The sequence below is a fragment of the Nannobrachium achirus genome (genome assembly GCF_963921795.1).
Source record: "Nannobrachium achirus genome assembly, chromosome: 15".
NCBI lineage: Eukaryota > Metazoa > Chordata > Actinopteri > Myctophiformes > Myctophidae > Nannobrachium > Nannobrachium achirus.
The window spans coordinates 24,453,634-24,475,085 of record NC_137822.1 but is presented as its reverse complement, the minus strand read 5'-3'; the positions used below and the strand labels follow the sequence as shown (position 1 = coordinate 24,475,085).

Below are 21,452 nucleotides of genomic sequence, written 5' to 3'. Positions count from 1 at the left end.
CTCTCACATTGATGGTTTCGTCATTGTGAGAGAGCAGATTGTTGAGTCTCTCCAGGTCTCTCTCCTTCTCCCGAAGACACAGCTGCAGCTGGTGGATCTCGTTGTCCTTCTCCTCGATGGCAGCAAACTTGTCATCCAACGCTTGCTGTTGGAAAACAGAGGTACGTCAACAATCAAAGAACAGTCATTTTGGGAGGCAATGGGACATGTGACAACTGTGAAGGTGAAGACATGCCTCTAGAGCCTTCTCCTTCTCCTTCAAGCGTTCCCGAAGCTTGGAGAGCATGACATCATTTCCTCCTGGGACCCTGCTGTGCTCAACGTCTCTGAGCATGTTCATGTACTCCTGAAAATGTACGGATAGATAGACAAACAAAGGGAAAAGAAACGCAATCTTAAAAGCCATATAAATATACTACTTGACAACCTCTTCAATGTGCAGCAGTTTACCTGGTACTGTCAAAGCTCCAGAACTTATTTCGACTTGAAATACATTCTAAGGCTTACTGGTAGCCAATTACTCGTAACTGCACAAGTCTTGGCGAGTCCTTTCAGATAGTTTTTGAAACTGCGCGGTACAAAGTCTGGAACTCCCACAGGTGGTATAACTGTGTACATCACTAACTTTTGAAAATTAACTGACCACTAAATATCTGTGTATCACCTGGTTTACAATCCTGTAAACATAAACAATTTAGTGTGTGATACTCTCTCCTCCACTCTGAGCCACTTGAGGCTTGTGCTGTGTGATTTGCTGCCACGTTGGCTGTTGTGTGTGGTATGTGCCTTCGCCTAATTAGTAGTTTTGTACACCTGATCAAGCTCATCAGGTGAGTTGATTAAGGGATTGTTTTTTTCCCCCCTTCTTTTATGAGCCAGTTCGGTTCAGACCAGCACACTGTATGTTGAACCTTTTCTAACAAGCCTTGGACAGGATGAATCTGTAAGTTCAAGTTGTGTTTAGATGTTTAGATTTGCCTCTTATGCTTATGCTTTTAAGTTTAAGATCTGTTCTATGTGAATTCTTTGAATGTAACTAGTACAGATAATACTACATGTGCTAATTTTGCATAATTGTGAAATATCTTTTTGAATTATGACACAAATGTTTGTTTTCTACCTTTTTAAAATGTTTTACAAATTAATTGTGACCAGTAAAGAGCCTAAATCAAGCTGCCTGGAACTTTATTGGTAGCAAATGTTAGCTGTCTGCCAAGCCATACAGACTCCGTACTACCAAACGTATTGTAGGGGCAGAACAAGGCTAATAAAATGAGCCTCTCATGTTATGTCACCTGCAACTGCTGTTCCTTTGCAGTCAGACTGGAGGTCAGGCGCTGGATGGTAACCTCTTGGGCCTGTAGCGTTCTCTTGTTCTGGTCTAGCAGTTCCTGGTAATGCTGCTCCAGAGAACTCTCCTTCTCCCCGATCTCCCCGCCCAGCTTCTTCAACTGGTTCTGCATGTCCTGGAGACAACAAAATGTAGGTGGATATTTTAATACACCTGCAAACACTCCCGATCGTTAATCGATTTCATGAAGAATATACAATTCTATATCTCAATAATCTTTGGAGCGAGACCTTCCCTTTACTAAACTCTAATACATCCATATTCTCACTGCTAGCCCCATACACACACACACACACACACAAACACACACAATGTACATTTTAGATGTAGACTTTTGATTACTTTTTGGACACTCTGTATTTTTTATTCATTTAGTTTTATTATGAGCTACAAACTTAAATAAAGTAAAGTAGTAATTTTACTGTGACATCCTTGCATTTATTTATCTATATAATAAACTGCAGTCACATTGGCCAAGCACATCTGGCCTACATCTAGCCTATATCTGTGCACAAAGCGCCCAAAGTTTGTTGTACGCCCAGGATCACATTTCGACAAGCTTTTGACAACTCATTAATAGCATCGCTCCCTTCACACTAGGCAAGTACTTGACAAAGTGTTCACTTTGGCCGAGTGCACATACTCAGAGTAACGATGTCAGACTTACGTTAAGTGCTTTGTCTCCTTTCTTCTTCAGCTGCTGGAGGTCTTCCAGCTCCACCTCCAGATGGTCCTTGGCTTGTTGGAGGTCCTGCAGCTCCTGCTCCCTCCTGGCCAGGCAGCGCTGCAGCTTCTGGGCCTCCATCACCTTGTTGTGGTGCTCCCCCTGGAGCTCTGCCAGCCTGCTCTGGTTGTCCAGCAGCATCGTCTGCTGCTCCTCCGCCCCCTGCGCTCAGGACACAAGCATTCTTATTAAGTCCCATTTTCAAAAGATAATTGGATATTTTGAAGAAAGATTGGTTGGTTTTAATAATGATAATTATTATTAATAATAATACTATGAGTGTTCTTATTATTAAATACCGTACATCAATAATATTATGTTGTTGTTATTAAATGCTGTATCATATTAATAATATTAAAAGAGAGACAGCTGGAGCTGATGTATCTCGTTGTCCCTAACCCTCAATGGCAGCAAACTTGTCATCCAGGGGGAGCATATTAAAATTAGTATTGTTGTTTTTGTTATTATGATCATTGAGTATAACCAAGTACAATATAATCCAAACTGTTTTGTTATTATCTGGGGTGGCCATGTAAGACATAATAAATTATTTGCATCATCCTCAACATTATAATAAATGATTTGCATCATTCTCAACATTATAGAGACAGGTTTTCTCTTTTTCCTTTTTCTATGATTGACCCATGGTCTTCTCCGCACCGTCTACTCTGTAGGTATGAAACAGTTTTGCTTATTTCTTTTCTTCGAATACATTCTATTCTGCGGTCAACATTCAATATTAAAAATATATTTAAAATGTATGGACTTGTAAACGCCACTGCCTTTGCATTTTTTGACTGGAGAAAACTTGAGAGGCTTTGTGGTTTATCATTTTATTTACCTTCAGTTTAATAATTTCATGTCCTTTGGTAAGGTAATAAAATACTGGCCTGGTATTTCTGCAGTTGGGCTTTATGCGCTGCCTCTCTGGCCTTGTTCAGAGCTTCATCCCTGTCCTCTATTTCATGACACAGCTCTGAAATCTGTGGAACCACCCAAAACAAATGGATTAGAGTGATTCAAGATTCAACAGGGTCTATTTGTCACGGCTAAGCAGCAAAATGTTAGTGCAGACTGTTCTAAAAACAATATAAAACGGATAATTTAGTTGCCGGATATTTATAAATGTGCAATAAAGGTTATACACTTGTTACAGTATGTGCAAACAGTACATTCAGAATAACTGATGTTAACAGATTGAAGAGGCGTTTTTTTTCAGCCTCATGCCTGATTTATACTTGGTTGTGCAGCGAGACAAACTTCCGAAAATAGCAGATCTACAAGCTCGCATCACATTGTAATGCGATGTGAGCCTGTAGATCTGCTATTTTTAGTGCACAACTCCGGCACTAATATAAGACTTCAGGGTCAAAGTATTAAGTAACACTGCAAGAGGTCATGGCAGATGGGGATGAATTGGCATAGTCATATTTAAGGAGCTATAGTCAACTTTTTCTTGAAAAACGGATGCTAAAATAAAAATGTTTCGAAAATATTTTATAAAAAAATAAGCTTCATATATGTGTTTCTATTCAAAAATGACCACAAAAAGCGTAAAATAATGATAAAATAATCATTTTGGCCATTGTCAGACCGACACTTTGTTTACATTCTAGCCTATAGACTAGGATGTAAACAAAGTGTCGGCCCTACAATGAAAAAGTTGACTATAGCTCCTTTTATTATAGTAAAGTTAGCAGACAGACAATTCAACTGTTGCTATAATTTGTTACGTATGTACTAATAATAGCCAAACATTGAAATGATTAATATTCCATTATTAAAATGTCCTCACCTCTTTTTCCTTTTCTTTGAGGACGTGAGTGAGCCCTTGTATGGTCTTATCCCTTTTCAGAGCATTTTTCTTCTCTGAATTGAGCTCATTCTCCTTCTCCTCCAACTTACCAGACATCGTCTGATAAAAACAGAAAAGGTTTACATTTATAGGTTTTAAATTAAAATGACTAATTACCATGGTAGCAATTTCTTAAATTATACATTATAAAATTATACATTTTCTCCAAATACCTTGCTCTGGCTCTGCGCCTCCTCTAGTGTTCTTATCAAATTTTCATTGGTGCTTTTTGTTTTGTTGAGCTCTTCATTTAGCATCTTACTGGTGGACTCCAACCGTCTGATCTCACTCTGCATTTCAGAAAAAAACATAACACACAAATCAAAATAGAAAGGGATTAATTTTGCAACAATACCTGCGACGGTATTTAATCACTTAAGCCCTATTCTGTACTTCCGTCGTACGATGGTGTTGTATAAATGTTGCCGAACTACAAGCACACAACGCGTGTTTTAATTTAGTTCATTGTTTTCTGAAGAATCTCACCAAAATCAGGACGCCAGGTTGAAACTAAGTGTTTAAAGACACATAGCTAATAAACATAACGGGCTCAAGTAACAGATGTTTGCCTCTCACAACTACCTCTACCGTGACAACAGAGTATTCATCATCAAATTCTTCAGTGAGATCATGCAGGAACTTCCACTCTGCTGCTCTGTGTCTGAACTCGGCCTCGGTGTTACGGCTGCTTGTACGTATGTGCCCACGAGGTCCTGGCCACCGCAGGATAGGAATGCGGCTCCCTGGCGGTGCAGAGATTCGCCGTCTGGAGATACCGCGCAGCAACCGATTCAAGTCAGAGATCACTGAGGGTCGTCTTGATGAGCTGCAAAGAAGATTTCTGCCTGGATTATTGGAGGCACCGTCTCTAGCCACACACTTCCTGGTCTCTGTGGGCCATCGTTTGGGTAAAGTCTGAGTGTCTGAGGTGGCGTCAGAGGCTAAATCCCGATTGAGAGGCTGCAGGGATGTGGAGTGGCATTTGAACACAGGGTTTATAAAGGTGCCCTTAGGGTGGATCAGGTCAAGGTACATGCTCTGGTGGTGTGCTGCTTTGAGTTGAGGGTTCTTCACAAGGCCATCCAGCCTTGGCCTTGATCCAAGTGCGCAGCTCCTGCGGGCTGAACACCCTCTAAAAGGCCCCTTATACCCAATTCTGTCCATATTTACAAAACCTCTGAATCGATTTACCTTCTGCTGCTGCTGTCTTTCTGAGGCAAGCTGACGCACAGCCTTCGCTACAGGGCTCCCCACTGCACACAATGGGAGGGGGACTTTGGAGCAGGTGCTGTTCCCATCTCCCTTTTCTGGAACCGGGTTGTTTTTGTTGTACAAGTGGAAGAGGGTTTTTTTCAATTGTTCTTTTTCTGCCCGGAGCTTTTGGACCTGGGCGTTGTGTTCGTCTTGCAGCCAACTGATGGCAACATCACAGTCCATCACCTTTTCCAACTGATATACACACTTCCCACACAGGAACTCCCCACGTCCATCACGAGTTACTTCCCAGCCCAAGACATGGGACAAGAGGACCTGCAGCTTCCTCTTTGCAGATGAGCTGAAGATCCAGCGGCACTGGCTGCCAGCCAATCCAACTCTACACACACGACACGGTTCCCACATCTCCTTGGATCCAACGATGACCTGGGCACTTAGAAAGGTTCCAAAAAGCCTGCCTCTCACATGCAAAATGTCCACCGTTTCACGGTAAATCATGGAATAGCCACCTGCATTATAATATTGTCTTCATGCGTCAGTGAGAGAGTGGCGAATAACTCTGTTCATGCTGGTAAGGGCAGCACCATAAGCTGTAATAATCCCCACACCCGCCTCTATTCTACTGGATTCTACGCATTCAATCAGGCCAAATCCCCTGGAACTGCTACGGTGATCTTTATTATGGCTGATGCCAGTGTCCATAATCCCTATAAACCCACAAAAAGCAGACAGAATTTTTGTTTAAACCATGAACGAAGGCCCAGTCTAGGACGGTTAACCAAATTAACCCTTTCATCCCTATTTTGGGAAAATGTTAAAACATTTTCAAAAATCATGAAAATAGTAGATCTAAAAGCTCACAACTGTCATATGACTACAATCATACGCCATCCTGGGCAGGGGATGCAGAAGCTTCATTCAGCAGCATTCACCCTGCCTGATGCATACTGTTCATCATACCAGACCCTCATTGAGTTGAGTTACATTACATATTTATTTCTTTTTTCTGGTGAGATAACTTAACTCATTCTGTGCCAATCACGTGTATACACGTGATATATTAGCGCATCCCACAGTGCCAATCACGTGTATACACGTGATTCAAAAAAAAAAGAAAAAAAAAAAAAAAATTTTTTTTGGAAATTTTTTTTTGAAAATTTTTTTTTGGACCCCATCAAAACTAGTGAACATGATTTCAATCGCGATTTTGCATGTTTAACCCCCATACAACCCCCATACAACTCAGGTAGCAGACCTCCAAGCTCACAACAGTGTAAAACATAATGGCTATTATCTCAAGAATGCCTGAACGGATTTCCAATCGGATTTTTTTGTTTGAAAGCTGTGAACAAACTGCACAAACCCACAACAATGCAATCCAGGATTGCATTGGATTTTTTAGAGCTCATTCTTCTCTGTTTTTTTCCCATGCATGAGGTGTGCAAGGTTTAATCATGGCTAAGTTGACGAAAATAAGGCTTTTAAAATGCTTGGTAGCCAATAGCTAACTTCAAGCTAACTTCATCCTCTTCCTGTACATGCACAAAGGAAAGTGTTTAGGCAAGTCATGGCTGCAGGGCTTCTGCATATACCAGCATATCTCTATGGGATTGTCTGTGGCACCTGGGGCACCCTCTAGTGGTGAAAGGGTGGCATTAAATGAGTTAAGAGGGCCAGACAATCAAGTGCTATTGGGGGATTTTTATTACCTCGCTCTTACTGGGTGCTCACACGCAGCACATACAGTACATGTTTGTGAATGCCATCTGTTTACCACACAGATGGCATTGCTAATATGAAAGACATTGGTAGGTTAAACAGCTTTTTTCTCACACAAATGACCATAACACAGATGACCATAACTCTCTCCACAAAACTGTATTCTACCAGTTTGGTAATCCAGTCTTAATCACATTCAACCTGGCATTCTTATTGAGGGCATGTCATTTCCAAAATACTGAAACATTTTGGAAATGTGCTACAATTTGGAGGGTAACATGTCCTTAGGTCGAACACCTCAGTAAAACTATGCCTAAACCTAACCTCAGTAACCGTGACGCGGGTGATTATCTAACCTGCTGACGCGGGTGATTATCTAACCTGCCGACGCTGTTCGACACAACGGGAGGAGACCTATGGGGCAGTCCCCATTTGGAGTAGATTTCTTTTTTTTTTTTCTTTTTTTTTTCATTTTTGCAACATCATACATCTATCTCGCCTGCCTGGCAGTAACAACAAAAGAAGCTCCTGTTAGCTGCACATAACACAAAATGCATTTTCTGACAGATTTAGTCAGAGCAAATCACTATTGTGTGTGGTCAATCAAATTATGACACAAAAGAATAATGACCTGATGGTCCCTTTGTGTCTTGTCTCTGTCACAGTCCAGCTCATCCCTCAGGGCCTGTAGGGGAAAAATAGACATTATAATCAAACCCCTATACAAGATCAGCCAGAATTAATCACGGGCCACTGCAGGATAGATAAAGATTTGCTCTGACATCCTTGTCTAGCTTGACAAAGCCATGTACTTCAGCAAAGATCTGTGTAATACACACAGGAAAATAAATACATCCATATACAGTAAGTCAGTCAGAATATATTTCAAACATATCTTTCAACTTATTTGCTTTTGTATACTGTAGCAGTAATAATCATAATAATAATAATTATAATGTTGTTGTTGGGGTATTTTCTACAGTACATTTGCACAGCCACATACTGTAGATCAATGTATGCACAGCCACATACATAGAATGTGTCTGAAATCACCCATACTAAATATTTACCCACTCAATTATGGCAGCAACTGTATTGTGCCAACTAAATTTAAAAAGCTATTCATTAAATGATACAGTGAGTTGTTGAGGATCATTTCAACACTCATAATTGTGTAGGCTAAAAGAGAATGGGAGAGTGTTTTTGCAGGTCTTTCAGTCCGAGTGTATCGAAAAAAAAAACAACTGGGTTAAGCACCGGTGGTCCGACCAGTTTAACATTCACCAGGTTAGCATTCACCAGAGTCGGCACTCGGCAGGTTAGCATTTCACCCGCCAGGTTAGCATTCACCAGCGTTAGTTTTACTGAAGTTAAGGTTAGGTTTTGGTGTATCTCCGTCCTCCGACTTTCTTCACCTCCGCGCAGCCAATCACAAGCCTTAACCCAGTTGCTTTTTTGATACACTCGGACTGAAAGACCTGCAAAAAACACTCTCCCAAAAGAGAATAGAGGATGTACCTGGAGTTCCTGGTCTTTCTTGGCAACCAGCGTGGAGAGTTGTCTGACATGATCATTGTTTGGTGCATCTGTGCCCTGATCACCACTATTCTTCTGTTCCATCGCAGCTTGCTGGTTTTTTAAAGAGATCCTGAGTTGCTCGATGATACTGGGGTAAAAGAAGGAGAGCAGTGGGACAAAAGTCCATTAACAGCCCTTTTTATTTCAAGGCACCCCAGTTTTATATGCATTAGATTAGGCCTCGGACCCCCACTTGATACAATTTGGCCATCGACACATTTGACAATCTTTATTTTCCTATTTCTTCTCTGGGATCCCAATCTATACTGTAAAGTCCTCAGTCTTTATTTAACTCTAAAGAGTGTACAAATGGAACCAAATGGACCCTTACGGGTACATGGAGTGTCCTGTGGTCTTACTTGTCTTTGTCCTGTAGGGCCTGCTGGACATCACGGTCTGTGCCCGGGGCAGGAGTGAGATTACCAGCGACACCCAGAGCCTGGAGCTGCTTCTCCAAGTTGATGTTCTTCACTTTCTCCTGCTCAGCGATCGCTGCCATCTTCTCAACCTCCTGCTCTGCTGTTTTCAGTTGCTGCCAGAGCCAAGCAAAGAATAAAAATGAAACTACTAATAAAACAGTGGTGACTCTGAAGAAGTCAGAGTCAGACAAAGTAACAAAAGGGTTTAAGACTGCAACTACAGATTACTGTCTTGGTGATTATTTGTGTAGAGCTCACAACGCCTCTAATTGTGTCATGTTGTGAGTAGGGTTGGACCGTACCGCGGTAAACCGAGGTCTACCGCGGTGTCAGTGTGCTTACCGCGGTAAAAAAAGACAAAAAAAAATCTATTTTTTATTGGAAAACAAGCGAGTTTTAAAACGGGGGAGAAGCAAGGACCGCATGCGCTCCATGCCGCTCTGCTCTGGGCCGTCTACCACACTTTGGAAGCCACATACGTCACTCTCACTCTCAGAGACACAGACAGTCAGACCTACGCAGGGCAGCTCAGCAGCAGCGAGGAGTAGGCTACAGAGCAGTGTAAACTTTCTCTGTAATCCACACGACACAAGGATGTTAATACATACCTTGTGTTGTGGCATATCTTTTTTTATTCATACGGATTACTGGCGGAGCGCGGGCCGCGTGGACTAAAACCGAAAATGAAACTATTTTACTTTTTCCTCCGCGTCGCACGTTGTGCCCCGTCTGGCGGCGCGTCGGCGATTTTATAACCTTTTCTGTCAAGTCTTGTAACTAAAACCTGTATATAGCAGCACTCAATCACTGCGATGTGAGAGTTGAGACGTGACGTGAGTTTACAGAATCACTGTACACGATCTGACTACCCGTCCTCTTCTGGTTTGTTCACACAGCTGTTTGTGTCTGAAAAGCCCAAGTAGCTAGCCTACGTTACTATGGTAACCCGACTATGGTAAGTGCAGATCTAAAAGCTCAGAACGCGTCGCGGATGCGATGTGTTGTGAGCTTGTAGATCTGCTCCTTTCAAAGCCATACCCGCTGTGCTGTACGGAGAAGTATTGGAAGTATAACTCGGGCAGTCAGGCTGTGGAGAGGCGACTTTAGGGAAGATGATTGCAATATTTTGGCTTATCGCCGAACCTTAATTAATAGATACGGGGGTGCGGTAATTACCGCAGTACCGGCGGTAAATGGGAAGACGGTAATCGCGGTAACAAAATGTCGATACCCCCCCAGGCCTAGTTGTGAGCTTGTAGATCTGCTAATCGCGCTGCACAACACAGCTGTACTACGAATATATATTTGTATAATATATAAACCTTATGGGTCCTATTTTCATCTGTGACTTATCTCTTATCCCAAAACTTCTTTGCCTTTTTCTTTACTATTTTGAAAAATATTTCATAACACCTCAAATAGCCGAACTACATCGACACATTGTGAGATCGTAGGTCGGCTAATTGAAATTGAACTGTTTAAAAAAGAAAACATTTAAATAGTAAAAGAATAGCAAAATGGTTTAGGGATAAGGGGGTAAGGCACTGGCGGAAATAGGGCCCTAAATGTGCAAACCGTGTTCTAATTGGTCCAAAGTTACTTAGTAGTCAAAAGCTCTTGTTAATACTTTTCATTGGTTAAATAATTATAAAACACGGCCTTAGCCTTATTGTGTACATGGCATGACATTATAGGCAAACATTTTGACAAAAGAATTTGTCAAAATTGCTTTCGCATGACATGACACTGTCGTATGAAAAAAGCTGCCCAACAGCAACGATATATGCCTGGGATATTTTTGAAAATATTTGCCCATAACAACAGGTCCAAAATAGGGATGCCAGCAGAGTTAATGAGTTGTGCATCAGATTCATTCTTGAATCCTCACCTGTTGTAGGTCACCTATCTTCTTGTTGAGCGTGTCCCGGAGGGCAGCCATCTCTCTCTGGTACTGATCTCTCAAACGACGGGGATCTCCTGCCTCTCGACCAGCAAGACTCTCCAACGCTTTCCTAGCAACGTGCACACAAATAGTGAATGTTAATTCTTTTTCATGTTTCCATCTCTGACTCGATGACATCTGTACTTCTTGATCTTGAACAAAGGTTTCTGTTGACTAATGTTTGATACTAACCCACCCAACACACAAAAAGATTGCTACAAGTACTTAGTTGTCATTACAACGTTTTTCTTTTTTTCTATACAGAAGTATATAATTAAGGAATGCTGAAGGGTCATAGCTGCCAATGATATTTTGGAATACAACAACAAGTTGTCAGAAACTGCCTGTATCATTTTGGCATGAGTGTTGGAGTCCGATACTAAAAGATAAAAATATTGTTTAAAGAAAAAGAAATCATGTAGGCAATTATGCCAGTGAAAGATTGTAAAACAAGTAACTTTTGTTTAATTGACAAACACATTATGACTCCTCTTCGTCAGGTGAAAATAAGTTGCTAGTGACTTCATGTTAATGGGAGGAGACACACGCTCTACTATTCCCCCCCACGTGTGACGTGAGGGGAGGAACTAGGAATATGCATATGCACCTAAATTGGGTCATACTTACGATGCAGACACAAGAAGTTCCTGTTTCTCTGCCAGGTCTCTCTTCATGGATTCCAGCTCTACTTTCAGCTCAATGTTCTAAGAAACAATAATCATTGTGTTAACACAGAGCTACAGTACCACAGTTATTACGGTAATTAAAATTGTAACAAGACTAAAAAGTCTAAAACGCACCGTTTTGTAAATGTCCTCGGTGGAGTCATCGCATTTCTGCTGCCTGCGGTCCTCCATGAAATAAATGCGCAGCTTCAGATTGAAGTTTTCTTTCTTTAGAGCTGTGATTTGCTGTGATTAAACAAGAAAGAAAAATCATAAGTTGCAGGTACATTCCAATTACAGGTTTGCCTAACAAGGTTATCCACATCTTTCTTTATGTTTCTTAACAACAAAACTAGCTGAATAAATTGAAACAACACAGGGTCTAACTAGAAATACGCTCTGTCAACTTGCGCCTAGCGCACAAGTAGGTCCTGCCTTTGTACTGTCGGCCGGAAACAGACATCACTGATCGCAGTACTTGCCCGCTCTGCTGGCGCAAGTACTTACAGCATGGATCCTGGATGTCATGTGTCCAGTCAGTCTATGTATGATATCAGTCATCTATAACATATCTATGACGTACAGTATGACTAAATATTTGGACACGGTTTGAGTCCAATCCGACCACTCATCCATTCCATAGAGATAGTTAGGCCTAAGTCCGATTTGAAATTCCGATTTCCCACAGTTTTTCTGGAAAACGTATTACTCAGCCTCTGTAGCAGTTAGAAACAAAATTCCCAAACTATTTGATAGCTTACACCAGTGGTTCTCCAACTGTGGTACATGTACTACTGGTGGTACATGGGCACCCCTCTGGTGGTACTCAGAGGAGTTTCCCAAAAATAACACTAGGGACACACCTAGCTTAGAGGATTTGAGAACGGATTCATCACATTAGAAATATCATCAGTTTGCATGGGAAGTTCACAGATAGATAAATCTGTTTGATGACCCCGGTCATCAAATTATTGGCTTAGAAATGCAACAAAAACTAAAAAGTCTCCATGAATTCAAGGAATAAATTGGCCTCCTGTGTTAACTGTGCATATATGGGGTGGGTCTACGCACGGTAACGCACCTATATTCTAACTAGGGATGGTCCGATCAGGTTTTTTGGAACCGAGCACCGATCACAAAAGTTTGATCACCCGATACCGATCAATCACCGATCCGATCAAGTTATTATTTATGTTTTCTAAATGTTAATGTTTTAACTTTAATTCATTCATTCACTCATGAATTCATTTATATATTTGCCTTATAGTTATTTACCAGCATTACTATGTAATTATTATCATAGTAGTAACTAATTATTCCTTCAGCACTGTGGAAATCAATACCCCAAAATGGCCTCAAGTGGGCATACTGAACGGCTGGTTGATCGGATGCACCGATCGGATCGGATCGGTGAATTTACCTTTTGATCTAAACCACCGATTATCGCCGATCACGCTTTGATCGGCCCGATCCGATCCATTGCCGATTGATCGGTAACATCTTCTAACATATGGTGGTACTTGGAGAGAGACATATTTTCTGAGGTGGTACTTGGCGTAAAAAGTTTGAGAACCACTGGCTTACACCTTTTGCTTTCATAGAAGAAATTCAGAAAAACTTAAAATATTTTTTCAAAAATTACTGTACTACATAATGTGTTCCTGGCCTGAGGGGATAATACACTTTAATGGGTACCCGTCCAGAATGGGTTAAGCCACTCAACCCCTATAATCGTTGCTGTCGGGCAGAAACGTAATGCCTCAAACTACACACAAAAGTATCAAAAGTAGCAGATCTGGTGGTGCAAATGGCCAAGTGGTAAAGGCAAGGTGAGGATTTATCATAAATCGATTCAAACAGGTGACGGGGAGGGAGAGAAATAATTTAAAATATATATTTTTCGGTCAATTGTCTGGAAAGTGTTTTTAATGACCATACATGAAGCTAGTTAGCATTTGTTTTTAGGTTTTTAGAAACCTTTTTTTTACGGATTATATAGTTTTTTTTTCTAGATATATATTCATTCACATTTGTTATATTGCTGTTGATGTACTGACACTTAATCTTGTTTATTATTGTGATGTTTATTTGCTTATTGTAAGTCGCTTTGGATTAAAAGCGTCTGCTAAATGCCTAAACTGTAACTGTAAACTGTAAAAAAAAAAGTGAAAAATGGTATTGTTAACCTAATATCGTGATTCGTATCGTGAGTCGAATGAATTGTTACATGCCTGTGCATTGTGTTGCAAAGCGTTGTGAGCTTGTAGATCAGCTAATTTTCCTCTTTTTTTATCTTTAAAATGTTCGCCCAAAATAGGGTCGCAGGTTGAAAGTGGTTAATAGGCCAATGAAAAGGCTTGTGTGCTACTACAGATGGGGGGAATGGGAGTGAGCATCGTATGTGTGTTTGAGTGTGTGCAGGCGTGCATGAAACACTGGGCTCCGTTGAGCAGACTGAGCATCATTGTGCTCCAGGCCTATAACAGCATACATCTGGTACTGGGGGAGGGGGGAGTCTGGACCACTTCTACAAACCTCTAATCATTCATATAGCCAGCCAGGCAGCACAAGCAAGAAATCTGAGTGTGCATACCAGTCACAGTGAAATGCTGAAATTCAGGCTGTGAGCCACCTTTCTCTTCCCCTACAATGCTAAATCTCCATATATGGTTAGGCTGCTCATTTTTGGAGAGACTGATGTTAAGGTTTGAAAGACTACCACCACATTTTAGGAATCACTCACATTTTCATAGTCCTTCATGGTGACAGCCTTGATGGGCGACATCTTTTCTGGGAAGGATGGAGCTGTAGAGGAAAAGGGAGAGTTAGGCTTGATTTGACAGTATACTTTGTTGGTTGTGTGCCGGTATCACACGCCGAAAATAGACGATATACAAGCTCACGACACACTGACGTGGTGTGAGCTAATCTGGCCATTTCCAGCGGGGGCTTCTTTCCATTCCGACATAGACTTCTAATTGTCGCAGTGGCAGCTCTTCCATAGAGGTTAGGATTAGGTATAGGGTTAGTGTCTGAATGGGGGGATGTCAGAATGGCAGCATGTCGGAATGGGGGATGCACCCATTTCCAGCATGGGACCAGGTATATAAAGAAAGCATGCAGCTACAATTTGGAATTGTGAAATAGTCCCTGCTTAAGGCAATAACTCCCTCTCTTTCAAAAGTGCATAGTCTGCATACATACACAGGTTACACGCAGACCTAGTCAAAAATATAAATCCTGACGATGTTAGAAAGAGAACAGACATGTTTTTCTCTGCAAGGAGGATCAGAGGTGAAGAGAACAGTTGGAGTGCTGCCCTATTCAGAGCGGTTCAGGTCAGTGAGCCAACCACCGACTGCCTCTCATATAACACTCTAAATAAGTCAACAGCACATTTCACAACGCTAATTCCTCACTGACAGGCTGACCATTTGACAGGACTGGACTCACAGTCACAATCCATCAGACTCACAGAAGGTCTGTCATTATCCCACTGATTTTAATACTTAAATCTTGTTTATGTCAACTGCACTGATATAATGTATAACAGACCCTCATCACTCTAATAGTCCTCTTTGTTTGTGTCATGCAATGATCAGCCATGCTGATAGTTTCTTTAATATCGGGGTCAAATACGTCAAATGTTCCTTCACGAACATACAGAACAGGGATGCTAATGATTACGCTTTTAACTGTAAAGCTATAAGAGTTGTAATCAAATGCTTTTGGTTAAACAGTTAATTTATTGTTCTTCTATTTACTTTTTATTATGTTCATTTGGGCTACTATTTGCTGAACACTGATTTAAGTTATATATACATTTTTCAAGTAGGCTTATTTATACATTTTATTTATTCTGTTTACAGCACTGCAGAGCTCTTGTAAGCAAGCCGACTGTTGAGGAAAAAAACATATAACATCATTTTGAAATGATTCATCGTTTCTCTGGCATGCCTGTGGCTGCTTACTAAAATAAGGGACCACTATAATTACCTAAGGTGTCCTTTTTCATAGGTTGCTTACACCTGCCTCACAGAGCAATGGGTTGTGTGGTTGAAGTGTAAAATAAATGAGAACATCCATCATTTTTGGTTGGGAAAGCATACTGTATGTGATGTCTTTATGATATTGTTTTTTTTTCATCCTCTGCTCTATACTGAAAATATATACTGAACTGCATTCCAAACAGTGGTAATCTAATCAATTCTAACGACAATAAACCAACAGCTAATATTTATAAATTCAAGATAATGGTAAATTAGAGCAGGTTAGGGTATACATTATGAAAAGTTGTTCAATATTAGTTATAAAGATAAATATGTTAGCTACTAGTCAACAAAGGAAATTATGTATACTTGCTGCTCTCAATATATAAAACAGTGAAAATGCTTCAAACCTACAATATCTACAACTATTACACAAAAGTATAAATAAAGAAAAACTGTGAGAATTAATTAATTGATGGCAAATAGTTTGTGTATAGAAACGGATGTGGGAAGTCAGGTGAGATGCTTGATAACATACTTGAAGTATTTTAATGCCCTGAGGTAAAGGCCTTTTAAAATGTGGTTTAGAGAGGCAGGTGTGGGAGGTTGAGAAATCAAGTCAATAGAAAATAAATAGCCTATTGCCACATTTGAGTTTGTGCGTTCTGTGTTGCTGATTTCCAAACCCTTTTCCTGTGATTTAGCCTTATCCTATCCTACATTCATATTCATATTATCTTGACCAATGCTCATTATCCTTTTTCTTCACGTCACATTCATATCATGATTGAAGTACTGGAAAAGGCCAAGCTAAATATTATAATGTTGTTTTGGTCTAAGTCTACCATCATTCATCTCTCATCCATGGGCAGTGACGTCATTACGTGCGCGTCCCGCGTCTCTGACGCATTCACGTTGCCTAGAGACGCATTCACGTCAGTGTTCTGGGGTCCCACGGACGCATCGCCTCCATTGGAGTCCACGTGAAAATAATTTACCACGTCGCGAAACAAAATATATTTGAAAAAGTCCACAGACGCCACCACTGTTCATGGGTGAAGGCATGCTACTTTACGCTATGTTAACACAAATGAAATCCGCGTAGAAAGTCTTAAAACAGACGATAGAACTAATGACAGTGTGTTTTGAACGCCATTTTGTGTCCGTGCATGGTCACAGAATTCAATGGGTGCCTGAGTTTTAGCGTAGCACCGGGCCGCTCTCTGACCATAGTGGCACAGGGTGTTAGGTGATACACAAAAAAGGGTTCCCCCACAGAACGTGTATGGCAAGGCACGTCGCAGAAACGTGACGTGCTCACTGCTCACTGCTCAGACAGCGACCCCGCCTCCTCTCCCCCTCTCCCCCTGTCCTCTTCATCCTCTTCATTCAATAACAACTGGATACACGCGCTATTGTTTATAGATGTGGTGGACATTGGAGAACGTGTTAGAAGCCACACAGGTCTTCATTGCGTCTTTACAACATGGTCAAATAACCTTTATTGGCTCAACTACAACACGGAGGAAGCAAGCTAGCCTAGCATGTATGCTATCTGAGATAGTATGTATGTAGCCTAGGCTGCCTAACTGTTTGATTGATTATAGTGTTTTCGTGGCGGCGCCGTCCCTTTGGAGGTCCGCCGGGGCAGCGGACCACCGCGGCCGCCTGTGCCTTGCCCTCCCGCATCCATAGAGGGGCGGCACGTCCCTCTATGATCAACCGTTCAAAACAAAAGTAGCCGATCTACAAGCAATCCCTTTTGACCCAGTCCACTGGTTCTCTGTACAGCAGAGCAAACACAAGCACGGCAGAGACCATTTCCCCCATTCCATAGAAGCAGTAACAGTACAAACAGGAGACATCTCACTGAGAAGATCTATATATTATCGATGTATATAAAATAACAGGTGGCTGTTGATTATGAAGACTCTGTAAAAGCTTCTATCTGCGCCCCCAAGTGGTCAACATCCGATATTACCGGTTCGGTATTAAAAAAAATCAAACCGTCACATGACTATTTGGAAGTATTAAAATTGTAAGATTTGGAATTGTGGTTAATTTCTTTCAGACACATTTCTACGTAACATGAACATAACCATATAATAACCAATTCAAGTCAAATGCTGCACTTTGTCAAAAATGACATGACGCGTTGAATTTTTGTGGGACCCATAAAATATCCCTGGGACTCATCCGAAAGACCCTCCTTGGGTCCCGGGACTCATTACATTAAAAACCTATTAACATCACTGCATGGGAATAATATGCATTTCTATACTGGAGTAATAGTTAATCTAAGCAACCGTGTGAGTATTTAAGTGCAGAAGGAGTTATCCTAAATCATAAATCCATTATGCTAACCTGATTTTCCACTTTCTCAACCACTTGCTTACATAATGTATGTTCTATATTTACCTAGGTCTATGTATATATTGTTGGCACACGTAAGACCTTGACCATGAATGAGAGTGAAACTAGATCATTAGCTACACCCACCACACCACATGCCTCGTCATCACCTCTTAGTGAAACGAGCAAAACACAGCAACAGCCTTAATTAAAACACGGGGGAGATGTGTCAAGAGATGGAGAGAGAACACGAGAGAACATGAACAAAAAGGAAGAGTGAGAGAGAACAAAGGAAAGTCTGTACTGTACCTGTCATGCTGTCCATGGAATACTCTCCAGAACCTATGGAGTCAGTTAGTCTGCAGCTGGGGAAAAGATTACACCATTAGGAACACAGCCTAATCAATTGTACCATGAAATACAGTGAAATGGAATATACAGTAAGTAACATTTTTGTACCAGCAGCACTAGAATAAACAATTAAAACGATAATCGCAACTGAAAGCACAGGTGTTTTCCGTCCTAGATTGGCCAATGTTCTCTGCCCACAAAATGTTAGTTACTTACTATACAACAACAACACACATTATGCCTGATGTTTATGCATTACTCACACTGGCCAGTTCCTCTTAGCCCAAAGGACACTCTATAAATAGCTGGAGACTGAATCTCTGCTTCATTTACATTCACTCTGACACTGCCTGTCTCCCTTTGCCTGCTCCGCTGTTTACCTCTCTGCGTGTGTGTGTGTGTGTGTGTGTGTGTGTGTGTGTGTGTGTGTGTGTGTGTGTGTGTGTGTGTGTGTGTGTGTGTGTGTGTGTGTGTGCGGCTGTGCGCGTGTGTGTGAGTGTGTGTGTGTGTGTGTGTGTGTGTCCATGACTCCATGTGCCAGTGGCAGCCTTGTGATGTGCTGCCTGACACAGAAGAGAGAACAGAGCAGCCAGTGGATGCAAAGAGCGTTGGTTATTAAACAAACACAGCACTGTAGTTCTGATCACCCAGAAGCGACAGTAGCATCACTCACCAACACAATGCTTTAAACAAGAAGAATAATGCAAATCTGGACCACAATCAATGGGATGGGGGTTCTGTTTGGATTTGGAAGAAAACAACTTCCATTTTTTAAACACTGTAAACCTGGTGTTGCTATCTTGGGCATGTCATTGTAGGTGATTTTTGCCAATCTACAAACTTGACATGAAAACAAGGGATTACACAAGAAAACACATTTGTTCTATCTAACAGAATTTGCCTTTCCATTTTTGTTACAGTAATAGAGAAAAGTTAACACATCTCTTATAAGTCTCTTATAATAACCATACAGTCTCCTCACCTTACTTGCACTTTGTTCGCTTAGTTACAATAGGCCTTGGCATACAGCAAAGGCCATGATTTGTCTCTATTATGCTGCCAGCCAGGCAATGAAGGCAGGCATAAACCTCATCTGAAAGGGTAGCAGTGCTACAGTACTACAGAGAAACTGAGGAACTAGAGGTGACTGACACAATGACACAACTCATTTAGTTTCAGCAGAACAAATTGCTTAAGTCAGCAAGAAAACATGTCAGTGCTAATCATGACACAGAGGTTTGCCAACGTCAACTGTTGCAACTAAAAACTAATCTCATTCTCAGTGAAAACGCTGTCGCTGTCAGACTTTGAACTGTAACTTCCTCTTCTCATCTCAATTGTGTTCAAATGCCAGCTACAAACATCAGGGCAGGACGCAATAGTAGTAGTACGAACTATGAACAACATCCAGCAAGCTTTAAAGGAGCTATAGTCAACATTTTCTTGAGAAATGGATGCTAAAATAAAATGAATGTTTCGAAAATATTTTCAAAAATGACCACAAAAAGCGTAAAATAATGATAAAATAATCATTTTGACCCAATTGACCGTTGTCAGGCTGACTTTGTTTACATCCCTCTTGGAATCCATATAAAAGAATAGAAGAGGGATGTAACAAAGTCAGCCTGACAACGGCCAAAATATAAAAGTTGACTATAGCTCCTTTAAATTAATATGCTCTGAATACAGTTAAACAACCCAATAAATGAGATTCAAAATTGCTAAATAAGTAATCCACACCGACCACACATATCACTTACATCTTGGATTACTGTGGCAGCACGCTCGCTTACCACCTGGAAACAACCTTTATGCATACGCCGTACCCATCTTCACTTATTCAGTGGTTGAACTTGAAGACATTACGCTGTATAAGACTATACTTGCCATTCACAGCTCACACATACACAGAGAGATGCTAGACAGACAACCAATGTACACATTAATAAGAAGAAGAAGAAGAAGAATTCAGAGCAAACACTTAATGGTCCAAAATTATATTATTCTCATTAGAAAGCAAGCAAAAAATACATACAATATTTCGCAACAAGCTAGGAGTCACAGGCACATCAATTTCAAGCCCAGTCAGTGAAAGAGCCCCAGTCTGTTGACTTCCTCTTTTAGGCACCTGGCCATGGCACCATTTTGACAAGCATGACAAGTCAATTACACTTCACCAATAACAACAACAACAACTATTGTCATTATTACTGTACATCTAGATCTTCTTGAAATGCCTGGATCCCGAGGCTACTGCACATCTAACCAAACCATAAACTGAGCAGCACAACTTGGAAGACAGGCAGCCCTATCCACACTACTATACTGATGCAACACTAACAAGTCAATCAGAGCAGTCAAAAGCTGTCAATAAGAACATCATCAAACCCGAATGTCTTTCATGTATTTATTAATCACCCACATAGCTAGCTACCGTACACAATACCGACCACCAAATCCTTACATGGAATTAGTGACAGACAGTAACGTTACACAAAATGTACACCAAAGCCTGGGAGACATTAAACCTGACTTAGAGCAATTTAATGTACAAGCTGTAGACACGCTCAGAACTCGCATCGGGATGCGTTGAGACTTGAGAGCTTATAAATGTGCTACTTTCACTATCTAAGATGACATGAAAGACAATTCTTTCACATTTGCATATAATAACATGCCGTCATGCCCGAAATAGGTGCACCAAGTTGAACGTGGCAATGAACAGCACTCGGCGTCACGTATAACGTGCACTGTAAGCGTGTTTCTTCTGGAAAACATGCCGATTAAAAAAATAATAAACATATTATAACGTACAGTGGACCATGCTAACGTTAGCTCGTTAGCTAGCTCCCTCTTATGAACATTACCTTCCGTTGATGTCAACGGGGAGCGTCGGGTCATCCCCCACCACGGAATCCATCGCTAGACTTAATCAGTTTTGTGTCCTATCTATAATAATAACACATCGTTTTGCGAGCGAGGCTCTGCATATAAACGTAACAAAAAGCAACGGACACAATTCAAAACAGTTCACACACTACCGCCATCATGATGTGAAGACGTCACCACTGTGGACGTTACGGCGGATTCTACACCCCATAGCCCAGAGGGACGGTCTCACTGTGATTGGCTAGCTGGTTGTCAAGGAACATTTATTATCCTACTCAGTGTCAGTGGACTGCCATTATGAGATATGTAGCCTGTTTATTCCATGGATTAATAGGAGTATAAAGGATTATTAAAATATGACAATATTTTCATTCTTGGAAGAGGAAACTATTAATTCCGAGTC

General features: G+C 41.0%; 1 protein-coding gene across 8 annotated transcripts in view; it reads right to left on the bottom strand.

The window, feature by feature from the left end:
* Positions 1-21,181, bottom strand: part of cdk5rap2 (CDK5 regulatory subunit associated protein 2) — a 54,903-nt gene extending 33,722 nt beyond the window's left edge. For 5 of the 8 annotated variants that reach the window (XM_080743905.1, XM_080743908.1, XM_080743906.1 and 2 more), the window contains exons 1-16: positions 21,028-21,181; positions 18,119-18,174; positions 14,212-14,273; positions 11,604-11,714; positions 11,431-11,507; positions 10,750-10,873; positions 8,802-8,974; positions 8,383-8,530; positions 7,496-7,549; positions 4,104-4,220; positions 3,871-3,990; positions 2,966-3,058; positions 2,019-2,237; positions 1,296-1,466; positions 232-346; positions 8-141 (exon numbers count right to left, since the gene is read on the bottom strand). In XM_080743905.1, the coding sequence (XP_080600031.1) occupies positions 8-141; positions 232-346; positions 1,296-1,466; positions 2,019-2,237; positions 2,966-3,058; positions 3,871-3,990; positions 4,104-4,220; positions 7,496-7,549; positions 8,383-8,530; positions 8,802-8,974; positions 10,750-10,873; positions 11,431-11,507; positions 11,604-11,714; positions 14,212-14,273; positions 18,119-18,174; positions 21,028-21,080 (1,827 nt within the window). In that variant the 5' untranslated portion in view covers positions 21,081-21,181. Of the gene's footprint in view, positions 1-7; positions 142-231; positions 347-1,295; positions 1,467-2,018; positions 2,238-2,965; positions 3,059-3,870; positions 3,991-4,103; positions 4,221-7,495; positions 7,550-8,382; positions 8,531-8,801; positions 8,975-10,749; positions 10,874-11,430; positions 11,508-11,603; positions 11,715-14,211; positions 14,274-18,118; positions 18,175-18,423; positions 18,545-19,142; positions 19,276-21,027 lie in introns of those variants that run through there. The other 3 variants (XM_080743909.1, XM_080743910.1, XM_080743911.1) reach the window with 3 other exon arrangements.
* Between the last annotated feature and the right edge of the window lie 271 nt (positions 21,182-21,452).